Consider the following 26327-nt stretch of genomic DNA (forward strand, 5'->3'; position numbering starts at 1 on the left):
ACATTTAATTCATATTCTAGGAGATTTCTCTAAGTTTGTCATTAAGCTTCTACCAAATTTTTTGCTTAGGTAATCATGGCTCATCGGGTAAAGAATCTGCCTCAATGCGGAGACATGGGCTTGATCCCTGAGTTGGAAAGATCCCCAGGAGGAGGAAAATGGCGACCTATTCCAGTATTCTTGCCTGAAAAATCCCATGGATAGAAGAGCCTGGTGGGCTACATTCCAAAGGGTTGCAAAGAGTTGGACACAACTGAGCAGCTAAGCACAAGCACATAATTCCTGAGGGATCCTTCTTTTTATCTGATTATTCCTTTTAAATATAACTTTGGTTTTATTTCAGTTACCAAATCTCCTCAAGTGATTCTTGAGGATATTAAAGAGATTTTATTTATTTATTCTATTATTTTTTAAAAAATATATTAACAGATTTCATTACTTTTAAAAATATTTATTTTAAAATACTTATTATCTTTTTAAAATATTTATTTATTTATTTAGGCTGTGCTGGATCCTAGTTGTCACAGTGGGTTTTCCTTTGTGTCATGTGGGAGCTTTCCTTGCAGCCGGCAAGGACTTTAGTTTTTGGCACGCAAGCTCTGGAGAACGCAGGCTCAGTAGCTGTAGCCCTAGGGCTTAGTTGCTCCACCTCATGTAGGATCTTGGTTCACTGACCGGGTATGAATCATAATTGGATTCTTAACCACTGGACCACCAGGGAAGTCCCTGATTTTCTTTTGTAAGTTTGTATCTTTTTTCCCTAAATTGTCGTATTTCCATGCTGTCATGTTTTCTGCTGTTTTGCTTACTTGTTTTATTTTCTATGCTGGTCTTTCTTGGCATGTTAGATTTCTGGTGATCTGTAGTTATATGTAAAAGAATAAGGTAATATAAGGGCTGTTTGCAAACCCTCAGAAGGTGGATGGGTCTTGTAAATGGCACGCTTAAAGGGTCAAAGTTTAGAATATGTGCATGGGGATGGGGTGGGGAGGATCTTGACTTGCCAGAGTGAGGTTTTAACACCCATGATAATGGTCTAACTTCTGCCCAGACAAATTTTTACTGCCTTGAACCTAGTGGTGGCTTTAGGTCAGCTCACCTGGAGAGCCAGAAGGGCGGGGATTCTGTGTTGTATGTAATGACTTGTAATTAGTAGCCCTTTTTTCAGCACTTCCACTCTCTGATTTACTCCCTGTTTCTGAGAATTGAGTCTTTCTGGGGCAGTGTCAGGTGGCGTGCTCTCTCCTTTGCTGAAACCCCTTTTTAGGTTGTGGTTTCCTCTGCTGTGGCTTCTAAGTCAACAGACTTTTTATTGAAATCACTCACCTCCTAACGGCTTCTTCCCATTCTCTTTGTGGTTATGGGTTAACATTTCTGTGCTCCTTTAGTATTATTTAGAAATAACTTTAGGTGAGGAAGGAGGTAAAATGGGTTTTCTTAGTCCACTAGTGTGAACCAGAGCACAATCTTTTAAAAAAGAGAATGTGATCTTTCATAAGCCACATCCTCCAGCTTTTCATTTTATTTTCAACAGTTTGTTAATCTGACGCTTGGGATCAGCAGTCACAAGAAAGTTGCACAAACATATCACTTACTAAATGGACCCCATAGAACATATACTTATGGGGGAAAAAAAAGTGTTCTGCTATTTTCTCTATGTCTCTTAACTGATCTTGCAAGGAGTTTTGTTTTGTTAGGCTTTAGTGAATTCAGAAAGGCTATTAACTTGCTTAAAAGTTGTATTTTATTTATTAAAGAAAACATAATTGGATGTCTTCAATAAAAATGTTTCCCTTCTTACTCAGTAGATAAATGGGCAAAGACCTCAAGAGTAGATGTTCCAAATGAGAAACACAATTTGTAACAAATATATGATGCTGTTCAATGACAGATTCAAATTAAAATAGGGTGAGATTAACAAAAATTTAAAAATATGATAATTATTAGGAAAGCACAATAAGATCAATACTTTTATATACCTTTGGTACAAACAAGAAAATTTGGTACCAACTTTCAGGTACTTTAAAATGTTTACAATACTTAACCTACTGATTCCCCACTTTAGGAATTAAAATTAAGAAAATAATCAAGGATTAAGATGGAGGTTTATTTTTCAAAATGCTCATTAAACATTATGTATAATAGCAAAACCCTAAATGACATAACATACAGAAAAAAAAGTAAAATTTGGCACATCTATACCATGGAATACAGTCCATACATTAAAAGGATGTTTACAAATAGCTGTTACTCAACTATTTAAATGCTTAGATGTAATTTAGGTGAAAAGGAAATCTAGAAATGATATATATATTAAGGTATCGACCATTTGAAAAGAAAAAAAAACAACAAGAAGGAACTATGCTGAAATTTTAACTGTGGTTGTCTTTTGTTGGTAGAATAGTGTGATATATTTTCTTTCTCTACTCATTAATGTTTTGTTGTATTTTCCAGGTGTTTTATACTAAATATGCTTGGCTTCGAGAGGAGAAAAAGTAAAAACACTTTAAATCATGTGTATCTGAAAGTAAACCTTTTAAAAATGTCACCAAATGACCCATATAGCTTTTCCATGTGAACTCTTTACCTTTTTCTATCACAGAATCAAGAGTGGATTGTACAAAGCAGTGTATGAAGTGTTTTCCATTATTGAAACTATCTCTCAGATGTATCTGGAAAAGCTAGCTGGTATACTATGTTAGGTTTGCTGCTTTTCTCTCTGTTTCTCTATCTCACAAAGTCTGATTTATGTCAACATTAGCTGCAGAAATATTCAGATTCTCTAGAAAGGGGAAACACAGTTGTATCTTTGACTGGAATTAGAGATGAAGTGATAAACAGTAGACTGTGAGGCCAACCCTCAGTTTTAGTCCTGACTGACTCACTTGGTGACTGTTCTGAGTTTTCTCTTGTGAAAAATGAGAGCACTGTATTGGATGGTCTCAAAGGTCCTTATAATTCTTTTGCTATGAGTTTGCAAATATCTTACCCTGGCATAGAGCAGATGAAACTAAAATGCAGAAATGACTCAGTGAGAAGCATGCATTCTACTGGTATGTTACTTTGCTATTTTCTGTGCTTTAAAAAGAGCACTTTGGCTTTGTGAAGTAATAGATTTACACGTCCATTTGGAAGATGAGAGAAACAGAGACACTAATAAGTCCGGTGTAAAAGGCACAATTGCCGAGACTTCTAGCTGTATTTTGGGTCTTGGAGGGACATCCTTTGCTCTCAGAAGCATAGTATGGACTGGGGTATTTTTACCCACAGAATACAGAGGTAAGGTGGACGGATGATTTGTTTTGGTGCATTTGTTTCCCCTCCTCGATAATATGTGTAGTCAGTGGAATTTTGTGTAAAAACAGAAATCTTTTTTGGGACCAGTGCTAGTGCTTGGTTCAGGGAAAGCCTCGTGAGCCATGCGGGCTTTTGCCTTTTCTATATATTGCTACCCTTCCTCTTGTCCTCCTTATTAAAAAAAAAAAAAAAAAATCCAAAATAGAAACTGCTATAGTAGATTTTTTTCAGATTATGAAAGAAATACCTGCCATTTTTGTAAAATTAAAACTCAAAAATCCAACACCACAGGAGAAGTTTTTTGAGAAATAGATATGATTTAGCATTCCACCACACAGTAATGACCTTAACTAATATGTGAAGGTATTTTCTCTCAGGCTGTCTGCTTCACTTGTGCACACATACACAACATTCAAAATCAACATATCCAGTAATACTCTTTTGTAATGTTATCTTACAGTGTGCCATGTCCATAGAGTTTTACATCATCAATCTGCATTTCCAGCATAGTATTGCCCTGTAGGGTGAAATGCTTAAATTTACATGCATCATTAAATTGCTTAAATTTACTTAAATCATTCTCCTTCACGCATTTTTAGCCTGCTTCTAACTTCTTAGAAGCAACACTGCAATAAGGAACCTTGTATGTATATGTGTGCAACCTGGTTCAGTTGTTTCTCAAGCAGAATTTCATGGAGATGGGATTTCGGTGTCAGATGTAGATACATGTATGTGTGATATCATGGGTGCGCACGTAGGATACATGAACAGGCACCTGCAGTGCTGAACCGTCCTCCATGAAGGCTGTTCCTACTGATGCTTCTGCCTCCATTGCCGCAGCTTTATTCCACTGCCCTCTGCTCTCCACGCAGTGTTCCCTCAGATGGTTTCAGTTAGAAGAACAGGCCAACAAACCCCCCTGTGAGGGGACTCTCTGGGTTTTATGCAAATGTGACCTCAGTCAGGCAGGCCTGGTTCTGGTATGCTCTTAGCAGGAGTGCAAGCTCTGCCCTTACTTAGTATTTCATCTTCCTCTTTATCCCTAGGGAGATTTTTGCTGAACTGGAAAAACAGTAGGAGTGTTTTGCCTTTACTCCTTTACCGAATAGCAGGTGTCCAGGTTCTGATTGCCTGTTACACGTAAGTGCCCCCACTCCTGTTTTTCCTGAGTGTGGTCGGTGTTTTGGATATATTCAGTGCTCTGTGTTTGTTATCTTTACTCTAGACTCCTACCCTCCCCCCATCACTATATTCATTACCCTCAACCTTTCAACCTGGGGCTGTAGACCAGGGTGAAAAAAATACCAACACACAATTGCTCTTACGCTCAGAAAATTGATTGTCCCTAGTTTAAGTGGGCATCATGAGTTGTTAACCCTGTTAGAAAAATACAAGTTGGATTTATGATTCCCTTACACAGGTAATTGGGCTCTAATTTTAAATTCTGAACCAATTGATTTACACTATATTGCATTATAACATAGCGAAAGTGCAACTGAGTTCAGGTGATGCATGAATTTGAGCCTCCAATTATGCGATAAATTATTTTTGGTTCTTTAACAAATGATGCCTGGGTTGACATCAACCTGTCGTTGTTTCCTCTGTCTCCCCCTACTCTGTAACTTTCTCCTCTTTCTTCTCATTTCAGTTTTTTTTCTTTCTAACCTTGCAAGGCTCAGGAATGACCTACTTCAGAAATCCAGAGCCTGCATATTAAGACATTAAAAGGCAAATCTGTGCCTCATCCCTACTCACAAACTCTTATTAATGTTTCATTTCAACCCACAACTTATTTCTGGTGTGTCACTATTTTTTTTTAAGTCTTTATTGAATTTGTTACAATATTACTTGTGTTTTATGTTTTGGTCTTTTGGCCATGAGGCCTGTAGGATCTTAGCTCCCCAACTGGGGATTGAACCCACATCCCTGTGCATTGAAAGGGTGGAGTCCTAACCACTGGACTGCCAGGGAAATCCCTCTGATATGTCACTGTTGTTGCATTGCTCATGATATTTGCTACAAGCCACCAATTATATAAGCTGCTTTCTTTCTGTAAGACAGTTTCTCCAGGAGATTTCTTTTGGAATATCAATACTTGTCCTTTCCATAAGATCCTACTGTTGGAGCTTTTAATAGGCTAGCTTTATCCTATTCTTTACCCCCACTTTGTGATAATTTCCCCATTGTATTTATTTTTAGCTGGTTGCATTTTATATATTTCTGCAAACATATCAAGTTGTTTATAGAAAAAGGGTTGAGCATAAATAAATAACACATGCTGCTGGAGTCAATTTCTGGAAGACTTGAGTTATCCAGAAATCAGAGGTAGTTAACTGGAATCTGTATCTCAAACTTTGCCTTCCTTTGGCAAGTCCTTTTTATTTTGAGTAGGGGACTAATTTAAATGACACTTTAAGCATTTGTCAGAGAGATGAAGAAGCAGAAGGAAAGGGCAAAGGAAAAAGCATGGTTGTGGAAAGAACCCTCGACTGGGGCGAGAGAATCATTCCTTCTAGGAGGCTGTAGACAGATCACTTCCGGTTTCTCTCACTTCCCTCTGCAAAATGATTTCCGCAGTGTTGAGGTCCTTCCTAATTTAAGGAGTCTATATTTAAAGTTTCTAACTTTGGAGAAAATTCTAGCCCCTGATTCATTATTCCTCTTTGTGTTGCTTTTAATTCTCATCCTTCCTAAAAGCAAATTAAATTACCTGCTGCAGAGTATCAATATTAAAATACTCAGCTCAACTGGATGGTGACCCTGAAAGAAATATTTTTTGCCTTGTTCTCCAGAAAGTAAAGATACTGGATTCTTTCACATGCTTTTCCACGGGTATAGGGGAGTTTGTTTTCCTGAGTGTTCATGGTTAAAGGGATATTTCTATGGAGGACCACGTAGAGTTATAAAAGAAAGATATGAGGTGGCAGAGGAAAACTGAGGGAAAATCAGTGTTGCATTAAAATGAAGGGCTCCTGCTGCACCCAGGACCACTTCGTGAGCATGTGCAGTTCTGAGCTATTTAAAACATAAACTAGAGCATCATAATTGCTGTATGATAACATTGCAGTTTTTGCTACTTGTGCTTTGGGTTACTTAGAAAGAATATTTCCCTTTTTGGTAAATTGTTTGGAGTAATACAGGGGCAGAAAGTGTTCTGATTTAAATCAAGACCAAGTGAAGTGAGTGAAACAGTTATCTTATGTGTTTTTCCCCCATTTTTACCCTCTAGCTTTCATTACTCTGAGTAATTAAGTAATCTCACCCCTCCTCCTTCTCAGATCGTTGGTGAAGTTTTTTCCTTTCGAAAATCTGAATATTTTTTGTGATTTCACATTTGCTGACTCCCTCTAGGTTAAAGAAATTTTCTCTCCTAAAACATAATCAAACTCTACTTTTTATAAGATCCTCTTAGAGAATCTTTTAAAATGTACTTTTTGGCTCATTAATCTAGTTGTTGTAGATCTTTGAGCATATATAGAAGGAAAAACTCTTAAAAGGGATTGAATCTGGAAGTACCTTATATTTTATTGTGAATAGATCTAAAGTTTATTTTTCAGCAGCCCAAGATAAAGGATGATGGTTAGACATCTGACTTAACTGTATACTAGAGAATTATTATTTTTAAACTTAGGCAGTTTACAGAATGCTTTCAGGTGGACATGGACAAACTAGATTTAATATCACATTTTCACTTTGCGATTAATATATATATATATATATATATATATATATATAATTTTTTACATTGTTTTCCCACATTATTTCTCACCTTAGGATATAAGAACTAGGACTTCGCTAGATTTTTCTGGTAATTGCATATTCTTTTAGCTGCAAATACTGTTAAGTAGCTTTTTAGAATGTAACTCTGAGCTGATTGTTTAAAGAATATTTAAAAATCATTCTATTAACAATTTGATCCAAATTTAGTAAAGCTCTTTCTGACCATCTGGGCTTTTATAAAAGTTGAAAAATGTAAAGAAAGTGAAGTCACTCAGTCATGTCTGACTCTTTGTGACCCCATGGACTGTAGCCTACTGGGGATCCTCCATCCATGGGATTTTCCAGGCAAGAGTGCTGGAGTGGGTTGCCATTTCCTCCTCCAGAAGATCTTCCCAACCCAGGGATGAAATCCAGGTCTCCCTCATTGCAGGCAGACGCTTTACTGTCTGAGCTACCAGGGAAGCCCTGGCCACTCACTATCAGGAATGTCACCGACAGCTAGTAATTTGAGAGTAATTTAATGTATAAGGAATATTTTGCAATGTTAGTTTAAGTCTGCATATTTCAAATAGATTTTATTTTTTCTAATCTGAGAATGTATGAAATGGAAAATTCTCAAGGTATGCTTTTGCGTATAAAATCTTTTATAATGATGGTGATCACCAAAATCAGCAGTGATCAGTGAGAGCTGACGATTACTATTGAATTAGGGAGTGCTAGGGCTCTTATATCACCTTAACTAGTTGAAATTGTTATTATGTATATAGTATAAAATATCATACACACACATGTATGTATGGGCAGGTAGGGAACTGGCTGTTAGAATGGGTCTCTTCTTGTCTCAGTTTCCACTGAGGCACCTGTAAACTAGCTATTGAAAGACCAACTGTTCCATATGTAGACTGTCACGAGCCTGCCCCATGGCTTTTGAATATATGAGTCAAGAGGAGATTAGAGACAAAGTTTCTTTGGAGATACCCGTGGTCATGCAATGAGTTGTCACCACCTTTTGGGAGAAATAGTAGTGAGTACTGTCTTGTAACATCAAGGTCAGAGGAGGTCATCATGAGGACTAATCAGAGAGCTCTGAATTTTACTTCTTGCATTTGGAGGACCTGGAGGCCCAATGTCTGAACCAAGCCTGAGGAATTTAGATTGGCCATATGCTGGGGTCTGACTCACCCTAGGAAATCTGAAAGGCAAGGCAAAGACAGGTTGGCCAATTGTGTGGGAACTAGCCTGCTTTCCCAATTTTTGTTCAGGGCATGAGATATGTGTTTCCTAGAGACCAGATATGTACTCTGCAGAGGAGAGAGCCAAGGAAGAATCATTTTGAGTCTAGTTCATTATGGTAACGGAAGGATAGGATACTGATAGGTATCCTGACAGGTATGATAGGATAGGTCCAAGGCAGATTCCTCCATGGGAAGAGGGTCACAGACAACAACCTAGAAACTCTGGGAAACCTTTGCAGAGTCCATGGAAATTCCCTCAGAAGAGTTCAACATGAGCTCTCATTATCTGCCAGATACAGACATGACTCCTGGATACATACCCAGACAGGAGATACCCAGAGAGAGCAAAGCCAGCTTGTAACAGAAGCTGCACAAGGAAGAGCTCTGCTGTCCTCTAATTTCTTCAATGGTGGGAGAATCCGAATAATAGACAGTAAAGTGAGGGAACAGCAAGGGGGATGTGGAGGAGAAGGAGAAAAACCCCATGGTCATCACCCCACTGTATGTTTTCAGTGTAAAGCAGAGCCAGGCTGGGAAAGGGAGAGACGGGCAAGGATAGCAGTTTGACTAGTACATGGTTTTGAAGCTTCTATTTTCTGTATTCACACTGTATTTGTAACCCAAAGTTGTTCTAGTACTGGGCGTTACTTGGGAAAGGTAGTGGGAAAATATGGTCATGTATGTGTATATATATATATATTTTTTTTTTTTCTTTAAAAAAAAAGCCTGACTGCAAGGTTATGTGTGCATAGCATGTGCATGGAAAGAAGAATACAAGTAGCTTGGTTTCATCAAAACACCTTTTTGCTTTTGTGATCCTAGATCTAGGATTTACTTGGTACAGTCAGGAGGTTTTGCCAAGTGTTTGCCACTTTATCATTTATTTAACAAATCGTATCTTCTGGTGTATTTTATCTCGGGTAACTTAGAAACAATGTGTAAACTTACAAATCTTTCTTTGTGTGAAAATTGTCCAAATACAAGGAGAACTTGGGGTTAGTTTTAAATGTTTTAAAATCACTATTATACAACATCCATCTGTCCGCACGTGTAAGTAAACATTGGAGTCAAGTTAATCAAGGTTTAAGTTACTGCTCCATGATTTATTAGATGATTAACCTTAGGAAATCTTGGTATTTCAAGTCCAGTTTCTTAATTTATAATGTTTACCAAATTTTGCTGCAGAGATTGCCAGAACTTACTCAAATGCAGTGTCAGAACCTGGAGAGGCTGGGTGGCATTCTAGGTTCATCGCCCCCGGGTAAGCTAAGAGCAGCTCTTTTTCATTCTGCCTAATACTGAGCTCTACTTAGCATTTCATTTATAGTAAAGGTTTCATGTCTGAAGATGAAGTTTTTGAACACTGTCTTCCTGCTTCTTGGATTGTAAAGATTAAAATGAGATAGATCAGGAAGAGGAGGCAGAACGATAACTGCTAAAAGCTTGGAAACAAATCCCAGCTCTGGCTGTGTAGCCTTCAACAAATTACTTAATCTCTCTGTGTCTGGGCAAAGTACCTTATCCCATGAGATCACATATACAGTCTGCATTAGTGTAGCACTCACTCTAGTATTTGTGGGCTTCCCTTGTGGCTCAACAAGGGAGAATCCTTGTTGAGAATCCTTGTAAAGAATCCGCCTGCAATGTGGGAGACCTGGGTTCAATCCCTGGGTTGGGAACATCCCCTGGAGAAGGGAAAGGCTACCCACTCCAGTATTCTGGCCTGGAGAATTCCATGGACTGTATAGTCCATGAGGTTGCAAAGAGTCAGACACAACTAAGCGACTTTCACTTTCCTGACGTAAAACTGACTAAGCTCTGTCATTGTTATGTAAAACTCCTTGCATAGCAGCTACCACGTAATGTGTTCAGTAAATGTCAGCTTCCTTTTCTACTCTCTTGTCATTCATTCACTGCACCCTTTCTGAGTATGTCTAAGTGCAGTCCGCTCAGCTAAACGTTATGGGGATTCAGAGATAAATAAGGTACCAGACAGGATACATGAGTATATAGCTCCTGACACATGTGGCAAATAGAGTTTGAATTGGATATAAAACAAAATGGAAATTTGACCGATTTCATTAGCCATAAAAGAGGCATTTAAGCATTGAAATCATAGAAGAATTTATTGCTTACCATTAGAATGAAAGTTTTAAGACCTTTTTTAAAACTGGGCTTGAGTTCCAATAAAACCTCACTTATCCAGAATATACCCATTCATTCTAGATTAATTGAGAATTCTAAAGTCCTTTGGATTTCAGCTCCTCTTGAAAACCTTCAAAGAAGTCTGTGGTTAACTTCCTGAATTAGTAAATAGGACCCAGGATATGTGTTTTTTGTTTTTTTTTTTCTTTTCTGGAGTACTTATAAGTAATTCCTTAAAACATCAGTTATATAAATTATAGTCTATGAGATTAAGTTGGATATATGTGAATCTTAAGCATAATTTAAACATTATTTTTTTAAAAACCTCATTAAATATTATTTCCTATACAGGATATAAGAAAAAAGTAGGGTAGAAACTATCAGCTAATTGAGAGTTCCCTGTAATTTAGTTCTGGGGACAAAAAAACACCCTACAGTATAGCGTTATTAAAAGAATAAAACAAAATTCAGACTATTCCTTGAATGGAAGAATGTTCTCTTGTAGTGGAGACTCATTCATTCATCAATAATTGGTGCCTCCCATGAGCCAGATAGTACATGAGGTCCCCAAAATATGATGGCACATAAAGGCACACACAGTCCTTACTGTGTGAAACTAACGATTCAGCCAGGTTGACAGAGAATCATACCAAAATATGTGAAAGTTCTTCCATGAAGAAAACATTCTGGGTCTTACAGGAGTGTGCCTTGGGGTTTTTGAGCTCATTAGGGAAGCTGGCAAAGCTTTCCTTGGGAAGTGAGAGTTGAGATGGAAGTAGGAGTTTGCAGGAGAACGGGGAGAAGCATGTAAAGTGTAGAGGACACATTTGATGCAAAGCCCGTGGTGGGAGGAAGCAACGTTGGCGTCACTAGCCAAAACAGTCCCCCACGCCCCTGGGAGTGAGGGTAGCAGTGACAGGAGTTGCCCATGGGAGGGCAGAGGTCAGTCCTTAAGGGACTAATTGGCCAGAAGAAGGATTCCATCCTTAACCTCACAAGGTAACGCTCCTCCCCATCAGTCCTCGGAGTTGGGTTTCCACCCATGGTGACTTGACTCTGACTTTTCTTTAATAGAATGATGGTTAAAGCCCCATGGAAAATACAACCAGCTTTCTCTACTTTTCTGTCCATGTAATTTGGAAGTGTTTTATGTAGAAGAAAAGTTTTTAATTTACAAGCCCAAGTCTGAGCAGGCGGGGCTACTTAATGGAATGTTCTGTGTATATAATTGTGAACCAATCTTTGATTACTTGTTCTCACGCCACCTGTAAAATGCTTAGAAATATTCCCATTTTAACTAAGGATCTGAAGCCATAGGTCCAGCTGAATTAGAGATTTTATCAAATGGTCATAAGTTCTCTTTGCAGATTTGAAGACCTTATCTACTCCATGGGAGGAATTCTCCATCCTCTGCCTCCTAGTCTGTTCGACAACTTGCCCTGCCCTGCTCTTTGACCCAGGAGACTGACCTCGGTAGACTGTATCACCTGGGCTGCCATGACTGCGGTTTCTAGTTGTTTCAGTCACTGGGAGATCCTGGAAATAGATGAGGTGACAGAAAGAGAGAAAGACGTGGGAGGGCATTCTCTCTGCAGCCTGCCTTTCCCTCCACGTCTCTAGCTCTTGGTGATAGCTGCAGCCTCACTTATCTCACGAGGCTCTGGCGACACACCGCCTTCCTTTGCTCTTTTAGGCTAAGGGAGGTAAAGACCTCATGCTGCAGGTAGGTAGTCCCAGGTATCTCAGCATCCTTAACTTGTGACCCTACCTGCACCTCTGAAAGGAGTTCCTATATTTAATTGTCTTCAAAGTTGCAGTCTAATGTGACTTCTGTCTGCTGAGATTCTGACTGATACCATCAGAATCTGTTTTCTGCTTCCTGTTTTATTCTCCCCCTCCTAATACCTGGGTAGGCTTCTCAGTTTGCGATAACTGGGGACCAGAAGAACAGCGGTGAAATCCCCTGGATAACATCCACTCCCTTTCCTCACTTTGGGCTCAAAATAGACCCGTCTCTGGAGGAAGGAAGGGCACTGTTTGTCATCATATATCTGCCTGGCTGTCATTCAGAACTTAATTGGACTCTCTTAAATTTCATTCTGTTCCTGCTTGTCATGTTTCTGGACCCCTGAGACCTTTCTTGCGATGTGTGTTCTAAAGCAGGACATTTTGATGCAGCCATTTTGATGTGAATGTTTTGATCTTCAGAGTGCAAAGAATAGGATTTTGGTCATATGCACGATAGATATCGGCACACATTCTCTGACTCTCTGTCCCATCCCTGAACTTTACCCTCACTTTACATTCTTTTTTTTTTTTTTTTACTTTTGTAAAAATAGAAAGGACTATATATATTTTTTTTCCTGAAATACTTTAAAGCAGGGGTCTGCAACCTCCGGGATCTAATGCCTGATGATCTGAAGTGGAGTTGATGTAATAATAATAGAAATAAAGTACACAATAAATGGAATGCGCTTGAATCATCCTGAAACCATTCCCAAGCCCTTCGTCTGTGGAAAAATTGTCTTTCACGAATCTGGTTTCTGGTGCCAAAAAGGTTAGGGACCATTGCTTTAAAGTGAATCCTATACATCATATCATTTCACCTATAAGTACTCTTTTATGTTTCTCTAACAGATAAGGGCTGTAACTGTAGTACACACACAATGAAGTGAATGATGATTCTTTAATATCTAATAAGTAGTTCATGTTCAGTTTTATTCCATTTGCTATAAATTTTTTACAGTTGAGTTTTTCAGATCACATGCTTTACAATATTCACACATTGTATTTGGTTATTGTCTGCGAATGTCTGACAGTCCTCTACTTTTTATTTGTTTATTGAAGTAACAGAAATACAGCAAAAGTGCCCAACTTAAGTGCTCGATGAATGCTTAGAAAATGAACTGTCCATGTAACTACTACACAGATAAAGACAGCGACATCTCTAGCAGAAGTTTCCCAGTCATTATGTGTACACTTGCCTTCCAAGATAGCAACTGTTCTATTACCATGCATTGATTTTGCCTATTTTTTTTTTTTTTTTTCACTTCACATGAATGGATTCACACAGATTGTCAGATGTTTGTGTTTTTGCTTTGGTAGAAATCTTTTAAAAACTCAATTTAGGTGTAATTTGTATGTAATAAACTGTGCTCATATAAAATGTATAGTTCAATGAGTTTTAAAAGAGGAATGTGCCAGTGAAACCACAACCACAATTAAGATGCAGAGCATTTCTATTGCCCTGAAAAGTTCCCTCATCTTATATTGTAGTCATTCCCTCCCCCTAGTCCAAGCTTTCAGGCAACTATTAATTTATTTTCTGTCGCTAGGGATTTTTTTTGCATTTTCTAGAATTTTTAATAAATTGAGTCATATGATATGCATTCTTTTGTGTCTGGCTTCCTTCAATGAGTATGATTTAAATAATTATCTGTGCAACTGCATGTGTTACTAGTTTGTTTTTGATTGCTCACAACCATTCTATTATATAGGCAGCCCTCATTTTGTTGATTTATTCATTTTGTGTATTCATTCATTGGTTTACATTAGGGTTGTTTACAGATTTGGATTATTATGAATAAAACTACTTGTAGTACAGATATTTTTGTGGGAATATTTTTATTTCTCTTGGATAAACAAATACTGGAGAGTGAAGTGTCTGAGTTGTGTATTATGAATACATGGAAAATTTTAAAGAAACGGCATAACACTTCTTCAAAATGGTTATACCATTTTACATTCACAGAATCAATTTACGAGCCTTGCAATGGTCCTACATCCTTGCCAACCCTTGGGAAGGTCGCTCTTCTAAATTTTAATTTAATCTCATTTCAGTTTTAATTTGTATGTCCTGATTACTGATGATGTTGATCATGTTTTCATGTTATTATTTGCCATCTGTATAAACTCTTTTGTGAAGTATCTTCACATCTTTGCTTCTTTTTTTTCTTTGATTTATATCAGTTCTTTATGTATTCTGCATACAAATCCTTCGTCAGATATGTATGCTGCAGATGTTTTCCCCTGTTACGTGACAGTGGCCTTTAAAAAGCAATTTTTAATTTTCACTTATTATTCCTTTTGTTCCTTTTTAAGAAATCTTGTTCTAGCCCAAGGTTGCAAAGATTTTTTTTCCTATGATTTATCCTAAAAGTTTGGTCTGTGATCTATTTTGATGGAATATTTATGTATGGTATAAAGTAAGGGTCAGCATTCCACAACTCCCCCCCCACCCAATATGGTATCCAGTTGTTCTAGCAGTATTATCAAAAAGATACTGTATTCCCCCATTGCATTACCTTGCTTTGTTGTCAAAAATAAATTGACCATTTCTGTGTGAGTCTATTTCTGGACTCCTCAATCTGTTCCCTTGATTCATTTGTGTATCCTTTCATTAATAACACACTGTTTTGATTAGTGTGGCTTTATAGTCAGTCTTAAAATCAAGCAGTGTGAGTTCTCCAACTCTGTAGTTCTTTATTAAAACTGTTTTGGCTCTTTTAGTTCATTTGTGTTTCAAATAAATTTTAGAATCAGTTTGTCAATTTCTACAGAAAGTCCTACTGGGATTTTGATTGGAATTGCGTTAAAACTTCAGATTGATTTTTGAGAGAAATGCCGTTTTGAGAATATTGAATCCTTCAATCCATGAATATGCTATATCTTTCCATTTATTTTGCTCTTTAATTTCTGTCTGCAATTCTTTACAGGTTTCAGTGCAAAGGTTTTGTGTGTATTTCATATTCTGGGATGGCATAATAAATGGAGTTGTACTTTCAGCTCTATTTTCCAATTGTTCTTTGTTGCAAATTGATGCAGAGTGGGAAGTTTTTAATTCTTTTATTTCTCCTGCTCTTATTAGCTATGAATCCTCCATAAAGAAGAACTTGTAATTCCTGTTTGGTTACCTTGAAGTGCAATCCATACAGGAAAGGCAGAGAAAATGCTTAAAATTTTTTCTCTCTTTCTGTGTATTTTCTCAATCGTGAGTTGCTACCCTCACAACTTGCAAAGATAACCAGTGATTTTAAAAAGTACCATTATGGAACTCACGGATTTTTATAAAGGTAGATCGGTTTCACTTTACCATATTCATTGTTCTGTTTGATGTTGAAATTAATCCATCTTTGGCCAGTGGGAGCCCTTTCAAGTTGGCTTTGAGTCATTTTGATATGACTCAATAGTCTTTGATAGATTCCTGTGACAAACTTTCCTAGATCACTGTGTCCATTTCCTGACCCAGCTCTGAAATCAGCCATTTCGTCAAGGATCCCTGATTCTTTTCCAAAGAAAGAAAGTGCTTAAGAGACCAAAAAGAGGCTTTAAGACCAAAGTAGAGGCTCCTTCATCCTCAGTCTGTTCCTCAATCCTCCCACTTTATTTGGCCAAGAGTAATAATGAGCACATCATTATTTTAGTTCTACCACCTGTTTCATGTTTGTCTTAGGATACTTACTTAACTTCTCTGTGCCTGTATTCTCATCTATAAAATGAGTATGGTGATTGCATAATGCTAGTCCCATTGGTTTTTTAACAGAGAGCCAACCTGAGTAATGGTGGGGTGGTGGCAGTAATGTGTGTTCAGTCACTCAGTTGTGTCTGACTCTTGGCAAACCTATGGACTGTTACCCCCCCAAGGCTCCTCTGTCCACGGGATTTTTCAGGCAGGAATACTGGGTTGCCATTTCCTCCTCCAGGGGATCTTCCTGACCCAGGGATCAAACCCACGTCTCCTGCGTCTCCTGCACTGGCAGGCAGATTCCTTACCACTTGAGCCTCCTGGGAAGCCCCCGTGGTGGAAGTACTAGTTGTTATATAGCAATAATGGTAGTAGTGAAGTTGGCTGTTCATTTTTTCCCACTAATTATTATGCACCTACTAAGCACTAGTCTTGGCAGAAGTGGTAATTGTACTAGAAATAGAAGTCATCACAGCAGTATGAGGAATAGTCATTTAGCTTTTCAATAAACAACTGTGTGTGAGGTACTCTACTGGCTGCTAGGGATGCAGTGGTAATCAAGACAGGTGTCACCACGTCTTTAAGGAAAAAGACAAAAAACAAGTAAAGTGTCAAATTTAAATTACTATCATGGATCCAAAATTGTTCGCTTAGATTTTTCTCTAGGTTAAGGACTAAAATTTCAAGTAGTTTCATACCATCATCAAAATGATTGCTTCAAAGTGGTGCTGTCCAAATGGGCACATAGAAACGGTCTCTATCTAAGCATCCCATTAGTATTGCCGTCACTACATTTTTGTGCTAAGCAACTTTCCCTGGAGAGAATTACTTTTGATAAAGGGTGGTTCTTTGAAATAACTCATAGGATTTCACGTGGGGCTTCTCTTGCTCCTGCTCCTTCCTCTGATGCTGCCCAGTGTTCCTAGTGAGCAGCTGGTGCCCAAGGAGACTACCCCTTCTGGAAATGGAGATGTGCCCTTGCTAAGGACTTAGTGTCAGAGGAGCGGAATGGTGCCATCAAAGGGAGAGTTTCTGCAGAACCCAGAGGCAGCAAGCCACTTGGCTCTCACTTACTTCAGAGTGAGAATGAGGTCACAGGATGTCCCCTTTTGTGAATGACTGTGTGAAAGGCCGAGAGAAAGCCTCCTCTTGTCCTCAGCTGAAAGTGTCCTCATGCTGTGAAGGAGTCACTTTTTTGGCTCTTCGTGCGGTCGCCAAAGGACAGTCTCAGCAAGGCAGGCATGTGGGAAGCCAATGAGGTGAGAGCAGGTATTTTCCTCTCTCTCACTTTGGGGGCTGCTTACTTTCTCCACATGGACACAAAGCCTCTTAATTGGAAAGGGGATAACACAGAGTTTTCAACAGTTTGCCTTTGCCATTCCCAATCCTTCTTTACTTTTTTTCTAACTGAATGGGAATAGCCCAAGCTTCAGCTTCCTTTTAGTAAGTGTACCAATTGATAGGAATCTATTCATCTCTCTATTGTGGGAAGTGGGCTATTTTAGCTGCAGGAGTTGCCTATGTGGGCTTCCCATGTGGATCAGTGGTAAAGAATCTGCCAGCCAAGGCAGCAGACGCAGGAGACACAGGTTTGATTCCTGGGTGGGGAAAATGCTGTAGAGTAGGAAATGGCAACTCACTCCAGTATTCTTGCCTGGATAATTCCATGGGCAGAGGAGCCTGACAGTCTACAGTCCGTGGGGTTGCAAAGAGTCGGACATGACTGAGCATGACACAGAACAGCAGCACAGGCATGTCTACACCTGGCCTTTGCCTTCAGCGATCTTGCTGACTGTATGGTCAGGCCACTCAAGGCGGCTGTTCTCTTCTCGTTGAATATCCTCTGTTCAACAAGTGCCTGATTCTCCTACATGCTACTTACATGACTGACCGTCCTACATGCTTGCCCCAGGCCCTAGCTGGTGATTGTTCTTATGGAAGAGGCAGTGAAGGGTGTGTCCCTCTGCTAGTTTCCCCAGTAGCTGGTGAGTCACCCTGATATGGACTCTGCTTGTAACTGGCAATCTCCTCCCTCTGCAGGGAAAAGACTGTTGCCATGTCTTGCCAACCATCCACTGCACATAGTGGGGTGCTGCTCTAGGACCTTGTTTCAGACGTGCAAGCTCCGCTTATTCATTAAGCCATTGATGTCTCTGTTACTGACTCCAGGCTCTTTCTTTGGTCTTAGAACTGGGGAAGCACAGGACTTGTAGGCCGCTCTGGGTGCAGCCCAACAAGGACAGAGGTAAAATCTATTCATTCTACAAATCATCATTGAATCTGCAGGGGTTCTAGGACCAAAACACAAGGTCAACAGTATATACTATCTACTACTTCACCATAAAGTTTACCACCTTTGCTCTTGGACATTTACCTGGGACTTCTTCTCAATGGTATAATGGCCATGAGTCTGGGCTCAGTGTTACATGGCCTTGAGTTCAAATCTTGCCTCAGCCTAAGAGCTTACTGTGCAGCCTTAGGCAAGTCACTTCACTCCTCTGAGGCTTAGTCTCTTTATTTGTCACAAGGAGATACTAGGAGTCAGTCGGACTCTATTATGGAGTGTCTATGACGTATCAGGAACTTCCTTCTTAGGCACAGAGATGAAGAGGGATAACAAACATACACAAAAATAAATGAGATGGTTTCAAATTTTGATAAATACAACAGGGTAATAGTGGAGGGATAGAGTAGCATGGCTGTATGGTTTGTGTGTGTGTGTGTGTGTGTGTGTGTGTTTAAAGAAAAGATGATTCAAGAAGGAGAGAGTGATCTGCTGTCAAATATTGCTAAGTGGCTGAGTAAAGAGAGGCCAGAAATTGGCCACTGGCTTTGGCAAGATGTAGTCTGTTGATGACCTTTACTAGGGACCTGCTATGAATAGCCTCTGACCTTTATGTGTTCATAATAAAGGGAAAGTATGTGTTGATTCTGGGTTTTTAGAGAATCTGTAATGATCCTTTCAAGGGAATGAATCCTATAGTTTGGCTGAATTTTAAAAAAAGAAAATCTGTAAGGAATGTTATATTTCTGACTCCAATAATTGCATTATAGATAATAGGAAAAAAGTTAATGGCTACTGACAACCCTTTTAGTCTGTGTTATTTACTAGGGTCTGCCACAGTATCTCCAAAACATCTTGCTGTTAGGGTGCTCATTAAAAACATTTTTTGAGTAAAAAATATTTTACATGCGAGAGCATCAAAATAACCAAGTTGAAATGGATCCCGGTGACTTTTTAAACACACATCAAAGCCAAAGTTTATGAGCAGCATTTAGGGCTAATTAGAATGGACTCCTTTCTTTGTGTCTGTCATGGGGACATGTTCCTGAAATTCTTTCCCCCTTTTTCCATTTATCACAGTAGCTTTTCATCTTGTTGCTTCTCTCCAGCCATCAGAGGAAGCTGTGGCCAAATAGTGTGCATCACTGGGGAGAAAAAGCCATCTCTGTGGGTAAGGAAGTGGGGGATAAAGGCCAATTCCTATTGATTCCTGTTTCTCATACAGAGTGATGCCTTTAACACTCCATAATGAAAGTTTTTATATGTGAGAGGATTACCAACATCAGGCTGTTATTGTCCTTTGATGTGCCCCCGAAATATTACAGCAGAAATTATTAAGGAATAAATTGGGGGACACCAACTGTTCTGATGTAGTTGCTTTGCCCCTAGCCAAGTTATGTGGTGGCAAATTTTCTTTTTTACCTTTTTAAAAATTATTATTATTACAGGGGGATGTTAGAGTAGATTGTCAGCCTGTTTCACTTCAGGACAGAAAATAAATGGAGCCTTAAAGATTAACAATGGTATCTAGGCATTGGTGGGGAATGCACATTTCCCCAGCGTTTGCCCATTTTATAGATGAGGACAGTGAAGCTCAGAGCAGTCAGGAGTTGGCCAGGGTCACCCTGCTAATTGAATACCCACCCAGGGACATGAAACTGGCATAAGCTTCTCATTCTGTTTCCACTTAAAACGTAGCCATCTCTGGGTTCACCCGGAAGGAAGGTTAAAATTGCTTAAAGCCTGGAAACTGATGAAATATGAGGGAATCATGTGCTGTGAGACCGCATGTTCTGCAGCTTTCTACTGAACTGGAAATCGCTGGGGCACCAGGTTGGGTCTGAAACCTTTCCCTGGCAGCTGGGTTTGGTGTCTGCAGAGGTGAACTGTGGCTCCTGTTTAAATGGCACAGATGGAAATGGGGCAGCGCCTGAGTGTAGGCTCATGCTTTTCCTCTGCTTGCTCAAATTAAGCTGCCTAACTGTGTTCTTGGGGAGGCTGCAGGTTTGTCAGGGGTCAGCTAGCATTTCCGAGCAGCTCTTTCGAACGCGGGGAGCATGAATTTCCTTTTCCCAGCTGACGGCAGGCAGAGTAGAGTCACTGCAGAACAGCTGGAGTGTTCTAAATTTGGATTGCTTTATTTGGCACTTTTATTAATCTAAAGGACATCACATCATGCTTTTTTTTCATCTTAACTCTGTTTTGATCCTTGATTTTATAGATTATCAGGTAAGGAATATTCTAAGTATGTAAATGTCACCTTTGTTGTATTTAAGTAGAATTATTATTGATTGTATTTCTAATAATGATAACTATTACTATTACTACTAAAGATAGACTAGTAATGTCTATTGTGTGTTTTCTGGGGGACTAAGCATTGTGCTAACAGCTTTATATGTATCATTTGATTTAATCTTTGAAATAGTCCTGCCATATAGAAGCTTTCATTATTTCTCTTTTATAGATAGAAAAACTGAGACTCAGAGAGGTTAGGGAATTTGCCCAACATCACACAGCTAGTAAGTGGTCCAGTCAGGATGTGGAGTCAGGTGGTGTTGCTTATGTCCCCTGTTTCTAACCACATACTTGCTGCCTTCTTGGTCTGGGTTAATCAACTATGAGAGTATTTTGAGCAACATTTTCTGCTTATGAGTTAAAGACCTTTTCGTTTAGTTTTAAAATTAGAGATTGACTTTTGTTTCAGGCTTGTCTTAGTCTACACGTGCATTTTCTAGAGAAGGAAACTGAAGCCCAGAGAACTAAATTTCGGCAGTGTGGCTCTGTCTTCTTACCTGCTCCCTCTTTCCTCTGTTTTCCTTTGCTTACAAGGCACCCACTTCTGACCGAGTTCAGTATCAAATTCAAGACTCTGTATTAACAATAACTTTCTTAGTGCTCAAAGGCTGAAGAAACTGTGCTTTTTTTGTTTTTTCCTCAAGGTCTAGAATGAACCTCTATTATATTGTCTGACAAGGTGGGAAATCTTTTCATTCAGTTCTTAAAAGGAAGAGAACTTTGTTTTTTAACTCTTTCCTTGATGACACTGACTTTAAGAAATGACATTCATTCTAAGGTTCATTTATTAATTGAGAGTAAGATAAAGACAACACTGCATCCTGTTCATAACTGTGGGAATTAGGGAGAATTTATGGCTACTTGACTATTGTAGAATATATTATAAAGCATCATGATGGAGTTCTTTTGAGCAATCTGAGAGATGTGGGATGTATTTTTATCTGATTAGTTTTGTCAGTAAACCATACCTGAAAGTGGGGACCTAAACTTTACTTTGCATCTTTGCAACTGCTTTATGATCCTGAGGAAGTTGTGTTTTCACCTTCTGTTTGAAGAAAAGGCACCTTTCTCTAACACCTCTCCTGTGTTCAGATTAATCCAGTTGGCCATGACTACAAAAGCAAAGACTTTGACCCCTCTGGTAAATGAGCCCATTTCAACTTGGGAGCTAAGACAGTTCTATTTTATCTAAAGAGATGTGCAGGTGTAAAAAGCAGGTACTGAAAGTATTTCTTGTGGAAAACCTATTCCTTCTATTCCTGGTGGTAACTGAGAGATCGGAATTTCTGGCACAGTTCAAAAAGATCATCCTTATGCATTATTGTCTCCGTGACTACTATAACCATCCTTAGATGAGCTAACAGTTTAAAAATTAGGTAATCCCTGAGAGATGCTTGTGACTCTCTTTGTGGTTTACCCCATTTTGGCAAGCCAACAGTTCTCCTGTAGTGATAAGAAGCAGTCCTGCTTCCCTAAACTCTCTCCAACTGTCCATGAGACATTCCAGTTGAAACTAGAAGCTTCATATGTACACACTGCTGTACTTACAGGAGGAGGAAATGGCAACCCACTCCAGTATTCTTGCCTGGAGAATCCCAGGGACAGAGGAGCCTGGTGGGCTGCCGTCTGTGGGGTCGCAGAGAGTCACACGACTGAAGTGACTTAGCAGCAGCCGTAGCAGCTGTACTTACAATGGATAACCAACAAGGACCTACCATATAGCACAGGGAACTCTGCTCAATGTTATGTGGCAGCCTGGATGGGAAGGGAGTTTGGGGTAGAGTGGATACATATATATGTATGGCTGAGTCCCTTCACTGTGCACCTGAAACTATCACAACATTGTTAATCAGCTGTGTGTTTGTGTGCTCAGGTGCTTCAATCCTGTCCAACTCTTTGCGACCCCATGGACCGTGGCCCCCCAGGCTCCTCTGTCCATGGGATTCTACAGGCAAGAATGTTGGAGTGGGTTGCCATGTTCTTGTCCAGGGGATCTTCCCAACCTAGGGATCGAACCAGTGTCTCCTGCATTGCAGGTGGATTCTTGACCACTGAGCCACTGGGGAAACCCATTAATCGGCTATACCAAAATACAAAATAAAAAGTTAAAAAAAAAAGAAAAGAAAACTAGAAGCTTCAGCTTATTGTGCCAGAAGCTTTGGCACAGTCATTCCAAATTTAGGAGTCCTACCCATGGTGTTCCACATATCCATCCCTAAATCCTACTAGAAGATGCTGATAATCTGTCCAGCTCTGTGTAGCTGTGTAGGACAAACAATTACAAGCAACAGCTAATTCTTTCCCATGTCTTATCTTACAGGAAACTGGGTTTTTGCGGTACCCAGAGTGATTTATCATTTGCTCTGCAAATGAGCAGAGTCAGGTTTTAAAACAGTATTAAGATTGCTCTGGAGGAAAGGCACAGTCTCCGTGTAAGTCATTATCTTGGGGATGCTGTGTGACACACACACAGGCTGGCATATGGTGGTGGTGGATGGACTGAGGCCCAGAGAAACTTCAGAGACTGTTTGATGGATTTCTCTGACACTCTGAATTAGACAGTGCCCCAGGAGATGAAACTAAGGTATTTTTCATGAGTTTTTTTTTTTTTTTTTTTCCTCCCCTGCTAACTTCCCCACTCTCTAAGGGTTAATTAATTTTTGTTTCTTTACCCAAGGAACCTGCCTCTGGATTAGGTTGATGACAGACTGATAAATGGATGGATCTGACAAGCACAGGCATTTTTGCCATCTGCCTCCTGTGTTTCTGCTTAGATACTCTTGGTGTAAATCAGAATAATAGCGAAACAATGCACAGGCACTGGAAAGAAAAGACAGGCTCCTGTTTTCAGGCTCTCTGAAAAATTTTCCTTTTATTTGATTTTGGTGGTTTCAGTCATATCTTCTAATACAGTTTCATACAAATGTAATCTGGCTTCCCCAGCCTAGTACAACCCAAATCAAAATGATATTATACCTCTTCACAGCTGTAAATCCTTCCTCAAATTAAAGCTCTGAAACTTAATCTGCTAGAGGTCTACAGAGAAGGAGGGGTGCCTCCAGCACCCCACCACGGATAGCATTAAGCATCTAATGACAACTTGACAGGGACTTTTATCTTTTGCCCCTTGTGAAATCAAATCTTCAAAGTTATCTGCCTCTTCTTTGAAACAGCACAGGCTGTACTGGGCCAGGTGTCTCAAAGCTGATACCAAGGGGCAGAGACTGTGAGCTGTTTTTTTTTTTTTTTTTCCACCCAGTTTTTTCTGGACTGCCTTCTTTCTCTCTCTCTCTCTTTTTTTTTTTTTTATGACCTGGGGAAGATATGAGGGTAACATCTGAGATGTGGCTACTTCCCAAAAAAGTTAAAGACAAAGTGTTGCAGAATCTCAACAGGGACTCAAGCAGGAGATTAACAAATTAGTTGACCTCACCAATTAATCAGTGAATTAAAGCAGAGTGGAGTCAGACAAGGACTGGGGTGGGTAAGTCTCAGGTGAGAGGGAGGAACAGAAAGTGAGAGATCTGGATGAGGTGAAGTTCTTGGTAAAGCTGACAGTGTGGAAGAGTGGGCAGGGGGCCAGGCAGAGTCTGCAAGGAAGGCTGGGGTGAGGTTCACTAAGTAGGTGGATGTTAGTATCAGTTCAGTTCAGTCGCTCAGTCGTGTCCGACTCTTTGCGACCCCACGAATTGCAGCGCGCCAGGCCTCCCTGTCCATCACCAGCACCCGGAGTTTACCCAAACCCATGTCTATCGAGTCAGTGATGCCATCCAACCATCTCATCCTCTGTCGTCCCCTTCTCCTCCTGCCCTCAATCTTTCCCAGCATCAGGGTCTTTTCCAATGAGTCAACTCTTTGCATGAGGTGGCCAAAGTATTGGAGTTTCAGCTTCAACATCAGTCCTTCCAATGAACACCCAGGACTGATCCCCTTTAGGATGGATTGGTTGGATCTCCTTGCAGTCCAAGGGACTCTCAAGAGTCTTCTCCAACACCACAGTTCAAAAGCATCAGTTCTTCAGTGCTCAGCTTTCTTCACCGTCCAATTCTCACATCCATACATGACCACTGGATGTTAGTATCAGGGTCCCACATAAGAGAGACACTTAACCCAATCCTTAGGTCTAGAACACAGTTTCTAGGAGGTTCTTAGTTCAATAGCTACTGTTTCACCCTTACTATTTTGGAATTTTCTAGGACTTCTAGACCTGTTCCTCTTAAGGCTGGACTCTGACTGCTTTGGGAAGAAACCTGATTCTTTCATTTTCAAAGAAGAGGACAAGCCTCTCTCCTCTGTGATCTTCCAGGAGATTGCTAGGCATTTAGGTCTCCCTGTGGCCTATCTGTGGGCCAGTTATTTAGAACCATTTGCCTTCTTTTCAACAGGCAGTCAGCTTGTTGGCGCTCAGCTTCCTCATGCTGCTTTTCATTTACAAAACTGAAGGTACCACACTCTGTTCTGTGGTGCCAGTTCCAGATTCCAGAATATGCTTCTTGCTTTCTGAGATCACTTTGAAAATGAGGCCAGACCTCTTGGCTAGAAGACTCTTGGGATATTTTATTGATACATAGCATCCCTGAAGACATAAGTGTCAGGTTGTGTCCCAGGTCTCTGGGAGGATACTTTTAGAAAACTACTGTAAGAGTACTTCTCATCATTTTCATCTCCAGAGAAGCCAGTATGACAAAGGAACAGTAACAGGTTGTCATTCATTCAAAAACTGTATTTTGAGAGCAGTTAACAAGTGTCAGGCAATTCATGTGGTGTTTTAGAATATGGGGAGACTGTGGTGAAGAAAATAGATAGTGTCCCTGTTCTCATGATGGCCATGTTGCCATCTTTGAATGGGTACTGTGTTTTAAAGATTGTAAGTAGCCTGAAATCACTTGGAATTTGTCACTAGAGGGAGGTTCTCATTGTGTGCGTGCATGCTCAATTGAGTCTGACTCTTTGTGACCCCATGGATTGTAGCCCACCAGGCTTCACTACCTATCAGCCTCCTCTGTCCATGAAATTTTCCAGGCAAGAATACTGGAGTGGGTTGCCATTTCATTTTTCAGGGATATTCCCAACCCAAGGATCAAACTGGCGTCTCCTGCATTGGCAGGCATATTCTTTACTGCTGAGCCATCAGGGAGGCCCTCTCCTCTCCCTTACCCTCCCTTACCCCATTCCACCCAGCCAAACCAGGTAGAAGCTCACTCTGGGCAGATGTGGCCAAGAAGATGGAGCTAACTTTCCCATCAGATTCTAGTCAAGGTATGTGGTATCTCTTCCTTGAAAGAGAAAGGTAGGCTGCCAGCTTAGCTGGGGAGCTAACACCCTATATGTCTTGCTGCCAAGAAACCAAAACATGAAACAGAAGCAATATTGTAATAAATTAATAAATTCAATAAAGACTTAAAAAACAAAACAAACAAAAAAAGAATAGAGAGGTGTGAAGCTTACCATAGGAAACTCACTTGATTTGAAACAGTGGAGAATTTTAAGCCTAAGAGGTGCTCTCCAAAACGATAGGCATTGTGTGTGTTTGTGTGTGTGTGTGCTCAGTTGCATCTGACTCTTCGCAATTGAAACCAGGATTGAACCCACATCTCCTGCATTGGCAGGCTCACTCTTTACCACTGTGCCACCTGGGAAGCCCAAGGATTGTGGCGGTGAGCAATTAAGAGTTGGTTAGTAGTTCTATGAGAGCAGTAAGCTGAAGTTTCCCTCTCCTAGTTTACCAGAGAGTATCAGGGAAGAACTGCCCTCCTGGAGTCAGAAAAAGCTGAAAAACAGGCCTCAAACGACCCTTGCAAAGGAACCTGAATTTAATTGGATCAAACTGTGGAGTAATTTGTGCTCCCAAGGCATTATTGAAAATAATAGATCAGCAGGAAATTAG

General features: G+C 39.9%; 1 protein-coding gene across 26 annotated transcripts in view; it reads left to right on the forward strand.

Annotated features, from left to right (window-relative positions):
• FHIT (fragile histidine triad diadenosine triphosphatase) overlaps positions 1–26327 on the forward strand; it is a 1651033-nt gene that overhangs the window by 724730 nt on the left and 899976 nt on the right. For 7 of the 26 annotated variants that reach the window (XR_014063952.1, XM_081524675.1, XM_081524678.1 and 4 more), the window contains one exon: positions 4344–4437. The exons of 12 other annotated variants lie outside the window; for them this stretch is intronic. Coding sequence is in view for 3 of the 14 variants with exons in the window: in XM_081524669.1 (XP_081380795.1) it covers positions 23014–23024 (11 nt within the window). In the remaining 11 variants the exon portion in view is untranslated. Of the gene's footprint in view, positions 1–601; positions 740–3036; positions 3280–4343; positions 4438–22821; positions 23025–26327 lie in introns of those variants that run through there. 7 more of the 26 variants (XM_081524689.1, XM_081524674.1, XM_081524694.1 and 4 more) reach the window with 5 other exon arrangements.

This window comes from Giraffa tippelskirchi, chromosome 9 (assembly GCF_054371585.1).
Source record: "Giraffa tippelskirchi isolate mGirTip1 chromosome 9, T2T-mGirTip1v1.2.pri, whole genome shotgun sequence".
NCBI classification, from domain to species: domain Eukaryota; kingdom Metazoa; phylum Chordata; class Mammalia; order Artiodactyla; family Giraffidae; genus Giraffa; species Giraffa tippelskirchi.